General features: G+C 48.8%; 5 protein-coding genes across 5 annotated transcripts; 2 read left to right on the top strand and 3 right to left on the bottom strand.

Annotated features, from left to right (window-relative positions):
• Positions 1-1,179: 1,179 nt before the first annotated feature.
• J7T55_000117 (uncharacterized protein) lies at positions 1,180-2,213 on the top strand (the record flags this gene model as incomplete). Its single annotated transcript, XM_053136280.1, has 3 exons — positions 1,180-1,528; positions 1,579-1,943; positions 2,136-2,213. 3 exons carry the CDS (start codon positions 1,180-1,182, stop codon positions 2,211-2,213), a joined length of 792 nt encoding a protein of 263 aa, XP_052986135.1.
• A 2,555-nt stretch (positions 2,214-4,768) lies between these two features.
• Positions 4,769-5,242, bottom strand: J7T55_000116 (uncharacterized protein; the record flags this gene model as incomplete). Its single annotated transcript, XM_053136279.1, has 1 exon — positions 4,769-5,242. One exon carries the CDS (start codon positions 5,240-5,242, stop codon positions 4,769-4,771), a length of 474 nt encoding a protein of 157 aa, XP_052986134.1.
• Positions 5,243-7,074: 1,832 nt separating this feature from the next.
• Positions 7,075-7,940, top strand: J7T55_000115 (uncharacterized protein; the record flags this gene model as incomplete). The annotated part of the gene is made up of 2 exons (XM_053136278.1): positions 7,075-7,820; positions 7,898-7,940. The coding sequence occupies 2 exons, from the start codon at positions 7,075-7,077 to the stop codon at positions 7,938-7,940; spliced, it is 789 nt and encodes a 262-aa protein (XP_052986133.1).
• Positions 7,941-8,624: 684 nt separating this feature from the next.
• On the bottom strand, positions 8,625-9,896 carry J7T55_000114 (uncharacterized protein; the record flags this gene model as incomplete). Its single annotated transcript, XM_053136277.1, has 1 exon — positions 8,625-9,896. One exon carries the CDS (start codon positions 9,894-9,896, stop codon positions 8,625-8,627), a length of 1,272 nt encoding a protein of 423 aa, XP_052986132.1.
• Positions 9,897-10,118: 222 nt separating this feature from the next.
• Positions 10,119-10,924, bottom strand: J7T55_000113 (uncharacterized protein; the record flags this gene model as incomplete). The annotated part of the gene is made up of 2 exons (XM_053136276.1): positions 10,119-10,390; positions 10,783-10,924. The coding sequence occupies 2 exons, from the start codon at positions 10,922-10,924 to the stop codon at positions 10,119-10,121; spliced, it is 414 nt and encodes a 137-aa protein (XP_052986131.1).
• Positions 10,925-14,018: the final 3,094 nt, after the last annotated feature.

Here is a 14,018-nt window from a genome sequence, read left to right as displayed (position 1 = left end):
ACATGGAAATCATGCTGCAAATCACACCCTATATTGCTCGAGTGTACAAGAAGCTAAGCAACATATAATTGATCTCGGGTCGCCCCAGAATATTGCTTCTATAGACAGGCTCGTCAAGGCGATGAAGAAACTCGCCCGATCTGGTATGGAGAGCATCGCCAAGCCATACGAGATCATGGAATTAGCGCAGCGCGTTCATCCTGAGCCCCAACGTGACAAACCCAGCCACTGGACACCAGATCAAGGACGCACAAGCAGATGCTCCAATCACAATGCCGACTCTTGCTGTCATTCATCATGAAATGACCACGCGCATGTCTTTTGGGAATAATTGACTGCCACAGTTGGTACTGCAGGATGCAATACGCCTTTGGGAGGCAGGGACTGATCAAAACTAGCTTGTTCCGTATCTATCAACGAGAGCACACCAAATTGGATCGGGTCTGACACAACTAGCTGTGATTAATCCAAGACTGCGATTCAAAGCTTTCTTTCACAACTGTAAGAGATCGAAAGCCGTCGAGCGCAGGCCGCCCTCGGCTTACTGCCCATCGCCATCAGCCTCAGATATCCAAGCACTTGATGCATTTCAGTAGTTCTCCCGGCCACCTCCACTTGCAGCCTCTGTTCCGAGACAAGTCCTCGGCGAGACATGCACTCGGTGATCTACGCCTGTGTATCATGCAGCATGTTGTAAAGGAGAGGGTCATCTGACCCGAGCCGCGGACTTCCAGACTTGGTGTCACTTTATCTCGCGATTTTGATCGATAGACGAGACACAGAACTCGCGGCGGTGCGTTTTCCAAAGTATGGACGTGGCAGCTCCGCGCGCGATCGTGGTGGCCCGTGAACCGTGTCAAGGGCCCGACTCGTCCACCTTGATATCTGCCTGCCTCTACTTCAGTCCAACGATCAAGCGGTACGTCTCGACGATAGCAGACCTGGGCAGCAATATGAAAAAAGATCAAGAGGCGAAGCAGTGCGTGGGAGGCCCCTTCGAGCCTCATGACATAAAAAGAGCCACTTTCCCAAGGGTAACATCCTCTTCACCGTCTCTCTATTCACATTCATCTGTTCAAAATACAAAGATTCTATCCTTCTTCACTTGTCGCCATCTGCACCTGACCGCATTACCCTCGTCCTCCTTGTTCTTTACCCTCAGAATCATCGGTCACCACAATGCTCAACTACGATGAACGCTCTTCACCTTCAGAGCTGTTGGACTCTACACCAGCCCTCACTTCTTCAATGTCCGAGTCATCGGACACCACGATGTCCTGCTGCGATGAGTGCTCGTTTCCATTTGAACGAGCCGTCTCTACCACGACCTGCGATGGATGTTATTTATCGCCCGAGTCGTCGGCTAGTACCATGACGTGCGATGGGTCGTGTTGTTGCATGACTGATGTGGCAGGCCGGGTCGGCAATGATGGCGATGCCTACCAATCATTGTATCCTGATTCGCATCCTGGGGGGACCGCCTGCAAAGAAGGTGATACGACCGTTGGCTTTGCAGGAGCCAAAGATGGTAAAACGCCTCATTAGCTCGTCCGTCTCGCGCAAGCTAACCTCACTTAGTCGGCCCCACCCGCATGCCTGCATACTGGAGTCTGCATTGTATCAGTCTCTGGAGCGGCACGCCCCTGGTTGTGGTACGGTCTTCTCCGCTGGCTTGGGTGGCTACGGACGTGTACGATCTGGACCCTGATGCACTCAACAACTTCTGTGCTCGCTTTAGTAGGTGGGTGGACTTTTTCCACCCAACGGCAAACGACCACAAGGTCCTCCCACTCTATCCTCCCAAAATTTTGCCGGGTAGACACCGCATTCTCGATATCTCGGATATGATTTTACGTGGGGGCGAATGGTATGTGATTCTCAGAGTCGAGGCTTGTATGAGCCTGGAAGAAGTACAAAACAACGATGATATCCGACCATGGGTGGTGGGGGACTTGAATACTAAGCGTTGGCCAGGACTTGAGTAAAGTTGCAAGGGTGCCTCAACTGGGAGATAAATTAGAAGATAGTTCATTATCGGCGAGTTTATACTGTACAGCTTTCTTGAGATTCGGTGATGAATCTATTTGGTATTGACTGCCCTGAGGATCACTTCTCCATCTCACCTTGCATTGCAGTCTAGAAGAGGTGGTGTTGCTGGAGCGGGAGTCTCCTCGCGTCTTCACTCTGAGGAACTCCTCCCCACGTATGAGTAATCCCTCTCAGAATCGGGTCGTTCCCTTTTGTGTCTGGCTCTTGTTCGGCTTTCACACTCTTGATGTTTTTTTGTTCCACAGTAACAACTAACAATTACAAATACAGACTTATGAAACTCCTCTATATTAATTCAATCCCGTTCTGCTCAGTTTTGTCCTATCCCCACCATCCTTGCATCTGCACCTAGGTAGGCGTTGATTCCACAATCTCGGTGTGGTAAATACTGTTTGAGCTGAGGTTGAAGACTACGTACGTGGTGGAGAGTGCCATCTTATCTGCTTCACCTGACCGAGCCCCCCACTACTGCAAGGTCCTCGGTATCTCTCCACACGGGATTGCAAGCCCATGTGTAGTCTGGCAGCGAATGGTGCAGTGCATGATGCAGAAGCCGGCCACAGACTTGCCTACAACCGTATATAAATCTGGCCAAACAATGCAAATCAACCGAAGAGCACGGAGGAGATGGTACTGTAAAGTCATCATACAGGCAGCTCAAATTCTTTTTTTTCGTCTAGGATTGGTTTTTTGTTTTCGATCAAAGGTCTGCATCCAACAACAAAAGGGAGACGGGGCAGACAAAACGGAAACAAAAGAAGAAGAAATAAAGTAGAGTCGAGCAAATTCTCATTTCGGTCAAGGCAAGAGGCGATTGCAGACCTCATTCCAAACCATAGAGCCGGTCTTGGTCTGGAAGTTGCCGCCCTCTAAGCCCGGAGCTTCCACAGAACAAGGCATAGCCACAATCTCTTACGCATTTACACATTAGCAAATCATTCTTTTCTGGACAATTAGAGCTTAGTTTTCTGTCAAGCATAGCTGAGTCTAAGTTACAGGACAAAATATAGTTCGGGACTTGGTACAACCATCACAGTGAGCATCAGGGCGAGACTATCCCACTCATAATGAACGTAAGCACAGACCAAGCAAGCTCTGAGTACCCCTCCCTCTCTCTCGGGAATACCCTCAAAGGCCTTCGTCCAGCCACCGTCACGCTGGAGAATCCTACCAGGCGTAGTTGCATACTTTGTCAGTGGCTCTCATGCTGTTCTTCGATTTATCTGTTTCTACAATCTATCGATCAGCATGAGATAGGATTTGACAGGTGCTATGATCCATCGGATTGGCTGTCTGCCTGAGCTCTGCTGACCCAGTCAGATCTGCGGCTTTGTACAGTCGTATTCTTCTGGGACCCAGCCCGACGATCGGTAAGAGACACCGGCAGTCGTTGGAAACAGTTTAGCGCTGTGATGCGAACAGCCAACCACTTCCGAACCAACTTTCGACGGCGATCTATTATGGAAGTCTCTCGCGTATTGATGCCTGAGCTTCCGGGCTCCCTGGCTGGCAAACAGCGTAGCTGCCCTGCTCAGCTCTGCAATGTCGCTTCGTCTGAACCATATTGGTCGTCGCAGTCGGGAACAGTCGACTTCCACGATTTAGCGAACTGTCACGGGCACGAATGCCATATACCAAATTGCACGAACACCGGGCCTTCACCACGAGTGGCGTAACTGGTGAGGTCCACCATATGCTTGATGTGTAAAATCCCAACTTCGGGCTGATCATGAATAGCAACCCATTTCCTGAATAGGAAGGAATATACAAATTCCGGGTGCGTCTCCCCAAAGTACCAGACCGGAAGTAGCATCTAATAAGGTGCCACAAGTCTGTCGATAAGGCCGCCTCCAACTCCAACAGTGCCACTTGAGCGCAGTGAGGGAAATCAGCCAATATAACATCTTAAGAGCTTTTGGGGTTTATTTACCATCTTTGCCAGTCGACCCTAAAAGCCATTTCCGATACCCCCATAACATGAATGTCCGTTACGACTAGACCTCAGTGACAATCGAGACACTCAGATCCTAAAGTTCCGACTAAGATCGTGGAGAATCCCCGAGGACCAATGTGATCTGTCCCTCCTATAAAATAAATTGTTTCCCGCCAAAAAATTGTCAAGATCCGTGAGTCGCAGACCACTTTGACTCTCTTTTCAACCACTAACGGACCACCAATAAATCCATGAGACTGCAGAGATACCTCGATGATGTGTTGTTGCCCACCCGACTACACGATATTGATATTGAGGACTACGCGACGACTACAAAGGTGAGATACGGGTAGAAAAGGATCGATAATTTACCTAGGTGCACTTGATTTATCGTCGCCTTCCCTCGCGTTCCCTCGCGGGCGCTTTTCAAGTCGCCAATGGATCAGTGACCAAGACAGCTGGTGCGCCTTAGAATCGAAGTGTATTTTCGTCTATCCGAACGCATGTAAACATTCCACGAGTTTCTATTATTTACGGCTGTTGATTGACAAAGATGTCTTGCCTATACAAGGCTGCGCTCACTGACTTGACAGCCGAGAATCCTGCCACAGCCAAGGTGTATTTACAACAAGTCTGTCGGAGCAGACCACGGTTTTCCCAACCATCATGTCACTCCGAGCCTCTCATGCTCAAATTTGTTCAGAACTCGCGTCCGGTGGTCATACGTAACGCCGGCCCGGACCCTCGCACGTCATAGCGTAGGTCAGAACCCACCCCGCCACCACCTTAGCATCCATCATACCACACAAAGCAGGCGTAGATCGAGGCAAAGAGAAGATCCAAGATGCTAAACACCAGTCTGCCCACGAAGAGGATTAGAAAGACCCCGAGATCAATCACCAATAGTACCGGACCGAAGATGACTGCGACAATTATGATGAGAGGCTTGGCGAGTGCTTTAGCCATCTTGTTGGTCCTTTGCTTGAATTGAGTGCACATCGAGGCCCACTTTACTCTTCTGGCCTCTCGTTTGGCTTTCCTCTGTTCATCAAGGGGTGAGGCGGGAACGTTGGACCGGACATGGTCTTCGCTCTTTTCGTCGACAGTCACAGGACTCGTGGCCATGACCGGCTTGGTGATCGCCAGAACGTCCTCGTTCTCCGTGGGCCCCTTCCTGCATCCCGTCCTCCGCTCGGGGTTCCCAAAGCAGGTCATGATCTTTGAGGAGGATTTCTTGATAAAAGAGACACAGGTAGACATTGTGAAGGTGGACGATAGCAAAGCTGATCGACGTTGGAAGTTTGCTGGTTGTCGATCTCAAGGTAATCGCAGAACAATATTCAGGCGCGACTATGTATTGGCTTGGTGAGTACAGTAGAGTCAGTCGGGACGGGGAGAGACAGATATTGTTCTCAAGATGCGGAATAACGAGCCAATTTATGTTGGCTCAACCCGAGCAGCTCTGTCTCCTTCAGCCCGCGGCGTGTACCAGAAAGGCTTAGATGGTCGAGGCTTGGCAAGAAATATGCCTTGCCAACCGACGACAGCTCTCTTTTCAGGCCTGCAGATATCAGGACAGACTCTGGTCTAGATCTGCTTCGGAGGGGATGGGGCATGTGAATTGCCCAATCTGTGACGATCAGCTTGTTGACACGCACAAGCAGCTCTGCGGTCGCTTGAAATGAATAGTACTGGCGGCTTAAGATCTGAGGAGAGATAGCATCCCAAGTGTAACAGCCTGGCCTAGCGACCGAAGACGCAATGGTGACTGGTTAAAGCCGGACACCGCTGCTTTGCAATTTGACTGGGAGGCTGTGGGTCCGGAGAGAGTGCAGTTGGGACTTATTACTACCAAGCAACTTCATCCTCCCAAGCCCTCGTTGCAAATCCGGGTGAAAAGATGGTTTGGCCAATGGCTATAGGCACCACCGACTTTACTAACATGGCCCAGCCACAATGGGCAGAAGACTGACAAAGCCCGCTCCATATTCCTAAAAGGCTGAGCTCGCAAGGAATTGTGAGCAAATATTGTTGCCATTAAATCTCTGGAGCTCTCCCAGACTGTTTATGGTGTCAACTGGTGTCTGCATGTCCCAATTGTTTTAGTAATGGTGGTTATAGTTACCTCACTAAAAACTTCGTGAGAATGGATTCGACTAGCATATATGGCCCGGTCGCAAACCCACGCGCAAGGACGCCCGACGATAAATTGCAACCCGGAGCTAAATCCCTGTTGTGTAATTAGCATGTTGGCTCGTCCTAGGCGTCTTCAATGTGAGAGAAAACGCAACAGTAGGACTTGGGTGAAACATAAACAAGAACGACTCAATACGTATGGTCTGTTTGCATGTCCGGGATATATGGGGGAAAACTCGAGAAGTTCGCCACTGACCGTGGCTAATTTACATAATTCATAACACAGCGTCAGAACATTTTGTTCAGGGGCAAACCTGATGTCAGGAAATAGGTTGACTTAGCAGCATTGGCAATGCCTCCTGGAAAACAAATCCCGGGGTAGACAAACGTTCTCAGGCAAAATAAATCCAGAAGCCAGGGGCTGATTGAATTTTCCCAACGACTGCCACGAAAGATTTCACGGAGCAGCGTTGCTTCCATCATCAACGACTTGGTCGCCATCACAGACCAAGTACGGTCAAGCCCACTTGCTGCTGTTTATCGCGGTCGAATTTGAAACCCGGAAATTATTTTCCTAGAAGTTTGAAGAACTTTCCCGCCTGGAAGGCTGACTCCAATGACCACCGAACTCGTAATGATTCTCTTGCGATGACCACTTGCGACCTTGTCTGGGCAGTGTTCCCGAGGCCGCCCGCCCAATCTTCTCTGGATTTACATCTAAACACAGCCAAGGATTCCCAGTCACCCAAGCTGAGGGTTCTCAGTCACTCAATCTGAGCTTATCGGTTCCTCCTATGCTCGAGCTCTTCTGAGTACTTAAGACGTCGAGCCCACCCGGCGAGGCAACTTCTCTGCTCGGCCTCCAAGCTCCCCGCCAACAAAGATATACTTCACAGCACATTTTCTTCTGCAGTCACCATTAAAAAACGTTGTGACAGCTCATTCCAAAATAAGACATGATGCCCTTGGCTAAGGATACCGGACTTGAGAGGCTCGATGCATACAAAGCCTACACCGAGGGCTTGCCCCAGACCTTCTGCAACTGCAAGAAGACGACGACAGACCACGTGGAATTGGCGTACTGTATGTCCATTAGCACGTATGCCAACCCCGATACGAACCTGTACAGTGAAAACATACAGGCGCTGCGGTTCGACGGCGCCGGCGCCAGCACAGGGTCCGACTGCGAGGGCCTGTTCATAGCATGGGCTGACGAAAGAATTGAGTCGGTCCGCGAGCTGGTTCATGTGTTTGGCCGCAATGAGGTGCCGCCCCAGGTAGACAGAAGCCGCCGGAATTTTTACGAGCTAAAATTCGTCACGGCAAAGTGTGAGCAGAGTAAGGATGAGGATGACATGTTGCAGCTTGGCAAGGCTGCAGTGCCGATAACTGCTAGATGCAGTACTACAACGTCATTTCGCATTCCTGCTGGCGGCGAGCCTGGTGATATGCCCTCGAATATGCCCGCCATTGTGCGGCAGGCGTGGGGCAGATGTACGGCGCGGTATTTCCCTTACGTCCGGCTCAAGCAGGCGCTGCGCCTTCTCGGAGTGGTGGACAAGCAGACACAGCATAGGTTGCTGGACTGGCTGAGGCAGCAGAATCGCCTTGAGTGGTCCCAAATGTTGCGTCATCCATGGGAAGTGGCGCACCTGGAGCTCCTCGCGGGCAGGTGGGTGATGGGGACGGATCAAGGACGCCGGTAAGGAAGGGCAGCATACGGCAGAGAGTACGAGGCGGCAGTGGCTGACTCCCGCTGATCCACTCACCAAATGACAGCAATGTTGGAAGAAGTGCGTGCGGCCGGGATGAACGCAAATGAGGAAGTGGAACGAGATGGCCTCGCAAAGGCTGTTCAAAAACAAATGCGAAAATTGCGAAAATTAGAACGTTGGGGCTAATCACGGCTGTTACTGTGGCCTATGAGGTAGCAACTAAAGCAAACGACGACGCCAGGAAAGCTAGGGAAGCGTCCACAAAGGCTTGCGATGCTGTGGCGCGCTTGATCCAAGAACCAGGTTATACAGGCTGCCTTGTTGTTTCGTCTGGTCTGGTGGCTCACACAATTTAAACTTCCTACAACAGAGTGACATTCACTCAGAGCCCGCGTGGATGAGCCGAATGGAGCACACCAGGTCCGGTATTATTGGAAATGATTTCCATTTTTGCCAAAACTTCACTCACAAGCCCGAAAGTGTGGTTCCATCAATATTGCTCCTCCACGATACACTCTGGACTAAGCAGCCTCGAGCCGTCGCTGGCCCAGAACACTGTGGCGCTAAGCTGATTCTTGGCCATGCATTAGTACCATCATGTCTCATTTCTCCCAGTCCTTTCCGCAATTCTTGCTTCGAGTGGAATTGAACCCACAGAGGTGGACGAACAGGACTTATCGGAATTAAACTTGCGAGATATTTTAGGGCCGGACAAAACCAAAATGCAACATTATTTGACCGTTACTCTACACACCAGTTGCGAGCCTGATCTATATGTACCAGCCGAGGACCTAATCAGAATAGAAAGTTGCCTCGAATCTCTCGCACCGCTGAGGATTCTCGCACATCTCGATTATCACCGCGGCGCGAACACGAAGCCTCCCACCACCCTGCACCTCACCTTCGAAATAGGTGCTTGTGTCACTTAGACGCAGGTGAACGACCAAGCCTCCCCCGTCCGGCCGCACCGTCATCTTGAGCTGTTTTAACGCCCCTACAAAATGCACCGTTTCCACCGTGTTCTTTCTCATGTCCATCCAGGACCCATTCAAGCCAACCCGTCGATTCCATGTGTAGCGACTCCCTCCCTCTTCGCCAATGATTTCTTCCAGTCGAATATACACCGATTTTCCGCCCTTTAATGGTGGTGAAGAGGATCGTCTAGAAACGTTTGACTTTGATATCCTGGATCTCGATCGTGTCTGATTGAGAGTAGGCATTCGATTTCGCTTCCGCGCCTGCTGTAGACGTCCTGAAGGGGCGGACGGGCCTGTCCGTCTCCAAGAAGCTTTAGACTCTGCTTGACCAATCTCAGAGGTTTCCTCGTCAGTGGTGTCCGAGCTGTGTTTGTCGCTGCTCTCGCAGCATTGTTGCCCGTCGTCACCTGGCGCCACGGGACCATAATCGGGAGGCGGCTCGAGTTTGGTCTCTTGCAAGGCATTACACCACCAGACGTTCAATGATGCATCGACTTCGCGCAACAGGGCTTCCAGGTCGAGCTGGCGAGGAGCGTTGAAAAAAGTGAAGTAGGATTTTTCGTGCAGGCCAGGTGCCAAAAATGGATTTGAAGAGTAATTGATTGGCCAATCTTCCTGTAATCCGCACAAGTCGTCGGTAAAACATTGTTCAACCCCCGGGACAACGCCGTCATCGGCTCCATGATTGAAACAAATCGCACTTGGTGCTGATGAGACGGGCTCGTTGTAATGATCGGGACCTTCAAAGGAGCCTCCGTGTCCTGGAATCACCTTCGACAGCAGATCCGGCGCAAGCTGTGATCCAAGAAACTGGCCAAGCTCGTCCATTAAGGCCTCGTCTACCATCTCGCAATTCTGTTGAGAGGAATTGATTGATAGGATGTCGATACCTGGGCTTGGGTCCAAGGCGTACGGATTATTCAGTATCGCCTCACGCATCTGTTCCTCAGGCAACAGTTGGAAGTATCCCAGACTTAACCCAGACTGCGGGCGTGGAGAAGTGCCCACTGTCGGACTCAACGTCATGGAAGATGAGAAAGCGGCTTCCTCAACGAAGTCATCGTAAGAGCGGAGTTCAGGCTTCATGGCGGCGGTTGGTTGTCTGTAGACTGCTGGCTTGGAGAGTTGTTGAGAAAACAGGTACTTTGTAAAGAAAGCTGGCTGCCTTAAGTACTTGAGACTGGTAGTCTCAGGCCGGGATACGTAAGAGGCAGGGGGCGCTTATGGTGCCAGGCCAAGCAAAAAGACCTGATGTAAATTCTCTCAGTGGCAACTTCTGTACCTTTTCAGACTCCGTTTCAGTTTGATTCAGAGCTGAAAGGTGCTGGGCGGCCTCCTGCAGTGCTGCCGCTGGAGACGATACAGCCGGGTTGATGAGGTTAGCTGATGGTTGAGGCTGCCCGTGAATGGGTGAGCATTGGCCAACAGGACCATCGCTCCGATTGAGCCTGCCGCCATTGGACTAGTATGGGTGATGTCGATCAGTGAGGCCACATTTGTTGTCGTCCGAAATTCCTTGAACGAGACCTGCGCGAGGCGCAACCCTCCACAGCCTCCGACAAGGCTCTCAGTTGAGATGCCTGCCAACATGGTCAGTAACAATACGATGCCAAAGATGAAGGGAAAATTGATGCGCTGCTTGCCAATCGGAGCACCTATGAATTTTAAGTCAAATTCAAGGCATCAATCTTTAAACTAGTGGCTCATCATGAATTCCTGTCCACCGAGACTTGTGATCCTGAGCTTGGAGAGGTAGGACGTATTAGTTTCCAACTCGATTCGTCGGCAGGTATGGAGCAGCCCATGCTTCAGCCACGAGGCTCATATAAGGGATTAGAGCGCCAACAAGGCATTCTATTGAGGCGAGGCTGCAACGCCGATACGAGATGAAGTTTGATCCTGACCGTGAGGCGAAAGGACAGGACCCACCTCTCCTTATTGGCTCCCCAAGGCCCCTTTCGACAAGGGAGACAGACGACATCTGAAAGGCGCATGGCTTGCACAATGCGTGGAGGCCTCTTGTCGATCTCTACGCGATGCTTCAGAATTGTTTGAAAATTGGCAGCCGGTTGAGCTTGGTAGTGGCCACCATGGATCCCTATAATCTGGCTCATCGAGTTGTCGGAACGGGTCAATCTCGATGGGTCAGCAAGCGACACAGTGTCAGGAACAACACCCTTGATCACGGTGGTGGGGGCGTTGAGTGGTCTTAAAGGATCATTTCCAAGTCGACCCAACTTTGTTGACTTTATATGGCTGGGAGCTCTAGCAGACAACAGAATCCGTCGCATCAAGGAAGAATTATGTTCCCCACTGCTGAACTCAGATGCAAAGCGTGAGCACAAGCAGTGATTGATATAGCAGATCCGGAATGCAAGGATGCTCTCTGTATTACTATTCAAGAAATCGACGACGCATGCAGGGAAACTGTCAATCATAGGTATGCTTGGTACTGTATGATTTCTTGGAGTAAAAGGATTTAGTGAGATTTGTCGGAAGGCAGTTAGGCTACGCTACGTAATACGTCCCGTCCAGCCAATGACATGCTGTGTTTCTGCCGGTCGAATTGCGCCCTAGATCTGCCCAATCAAAGTCTGCCAATCGAACTGCTGTTCATGCCAGACCTAAGAATGTCTGTTAGCATAGGGTTGTACATATGCGGTCTCAAAGATGTACTGACGGCGAATCCGTGAGACAGAAAGAGCGCCGTAAATATGCTCGAGACGAGTCAGATATACTGTAGTGACACAAACTGCTACGACTATGAGTATGGGCAGACGTGCTCCGAGGAGAACTGATAATATTTTCTCACAGCCCTAGTCCGCCAAGGAGGCGACAAGGCCTAGCTCGACATCAAAATTCTGGACGCAAATCGGCCAAGATTTGATCATCTCGCGTTCTCCCTCTTCATATACGCCCATCGCTCAAGATTCAGCTTATAGAGGTCTTTGACCGCGCAACATGTGTGAAGATACCACTGCTCGGTGGTTGAAACCCCCCCTGATATCGCTGAGCCACAGGCGACACCATCCAGTGCATTTACGGGATATGGTTATGGGTATGAACAACGAAAAATTCAGCAGTCTTGGAAAGTCTGTGGCCGAGTCAATGATGACAATTTCCTCAACCTGAGTCGCCTTGCATGAAAAAGGCCGAGCCTTCTAGTCCAGGGAGAGAAGCCCTTTTGTGTCACAGTAAATAGATCAAAGAAATCGACAAGCAAAATAGAAGATGGTAACTAGATCACTGAGTCTGGATTCGAGACCGTTCACGTGGATGCCCGAAATATGAAATGCACAGGCGGTAAGAGCCGGAATAAGAAAGGTCGAGGCAAAAATTGGAGCAAAAATAATAGACGAGATGACGTCTCGCTGTGGCGAAAAAATGGGGAGACGGTGGTCAAAACAAGTCTTTAGGCTTTGAATCCAGGCTCCTCCGAATCACAAAAGGCAACGTACTTTACCTTTCGAAAGGCACCGCATTCGTCAAAAGACGCTTTTCCTAAAACGAAAAGGAAAAGTTAGCCATGGACAGTTTGATACTAGTTCGCAAGGCCTTGCCTTTCCGGTCAGAGTAATGTGATCATGATGCCTTTTCTGGAAAGACTGGCGAGTGAAGCGCCGATCACTCACCGGCCAAAATCTTGCCCACGTACTCATTGATGATTTATCCCAATACCACTCCTATGATTAGTGTTGCTCCATTGTAACAATCTCCGATCCTGCGATGACATGAAATTTCGTTGAAGCCCGAATTTGGGCTGAGTCTCGCGTTACAGCTGGATCATGCCTCCCCATGGCAGGTGACTGTGCGTGGAAATTGATCGTGGGTGGCGCAGCGTAGATGCCATCGATTGATCATGGCAAGCTCACACAGCTTACCTCCCTCGCAGTAGTAATGCTACCCGACTGTATCATCTCTCTCCCCCGTTTCGGAACAATATTTAGCGATGGCTGCCATGTCTGTAGATAATGCTTGACAGGGCAAAGCTTGAAAAGGCATCTGAGTGATTGAGACAGACACGTTACCATCGTTAAGTCATAGGCACACTTTGATCCAACTGGCGAGGCACTCCCTGTGTCGCCTTTGCATGTGAATGTGCTTCTGGTCAGCCACCTACAGTGTCAAGTCTATACTACAGTAAATAACTAGTTGTTCGGGACCGTAACACTGAACATCTCAGCTCGAGAATCTCAACTCAGAAAAGTCTGGCAGTCACAGGATGTGTCTTTTGTGTTCATACTGTAGTACCAGGCAATTGGCCAACTTTGGACCAGGACGACACTTTCCGTCGCTGGCTCAAGACGGCGCACAAAGGGAGAATATCAGAGCGGCGTCTGAAATGGCCACAACGGGCAAAGCTTTGTAATTGTCCGCGAATAAACAGACCCCCACTTACCCCCTGTTCCGAAAAGGACGCCCCGCAGAGGTGACAGATTGGGGTTAAGTCATTTTGACTGTGGCCGTTGCGGCAGCGGTAACGGTGTTCGTAACGGTGACGGGACGCGTGAGGGGTTTTGGACCGGCAGAAAAAGTTACGCCCGTTGTGTTGAGTCGGGGAGAGGGGAGAAGGGCCGGGGTCGGAGGCGCCAGGCCCACCGCCGTGAGGGGAAGGGCGCGCGGCCCACACGCACGATTTTCCACACGCACGATTTTTACTATTAAAAGAAAATTAAAATAATAAAATAAATAAAAATAATTTTATTTAATTATATTCTTTTTATAAAAATTTAATAAACTTAAATTTAATTATTTAATATATAATAAAAAACTTATAATAATAATTAAAGTATTTAAAAAATAAAAGTATTATTTAATAAAAGCTAAATATTAAATATAAGTATTTACTAATTATAAAAATTTAACTTATTTTATTATTATTAAAAAACTTAATAAATAATAAATTAAATAAATAAAAATTTTTTTATAGTTTAATATTAAAATAATTTATTAAAAAAAATTTAAAAATAAATAAGCAAATACTTTTAATAAAAAGCTAAACTATTAATAAAAAATACTCTTTAAAATATAAATAATACTATATATTAATAATAATAAAAGCTTAAAAATAAAATAGCACTAGCTAACTATAGCTTATAAAATATAATTTTAAAAACATTTAATTAATAAAGTTAAATAATAATATAATAATATTTTAAATAATAAAAAAATATAGCTATAAAATATTAATAATATACTATTTTATAA

This window comes from Diaporthe amygdali (assembly GCF_026229845.1).
Source record: "Diaporthe amygdali strain CAA958 chromosome Unknown NODE_85_length_14018_cov_64_071659, whole genome shotgun sequence".
In the NCBI taxonomy this organism is placed as follows: Eukaryota; Fungi; Ascomycota; class Sordariomycetes; order Diaporthales; family Diaporthaceae; genus Diaporthe; species Diaporthe amygdali.
The sequence above is the reverse complement of the archived record's forward strand: the minus strand, read 5'-3'. Positions and strand labels throughout refer to the sequence as shown.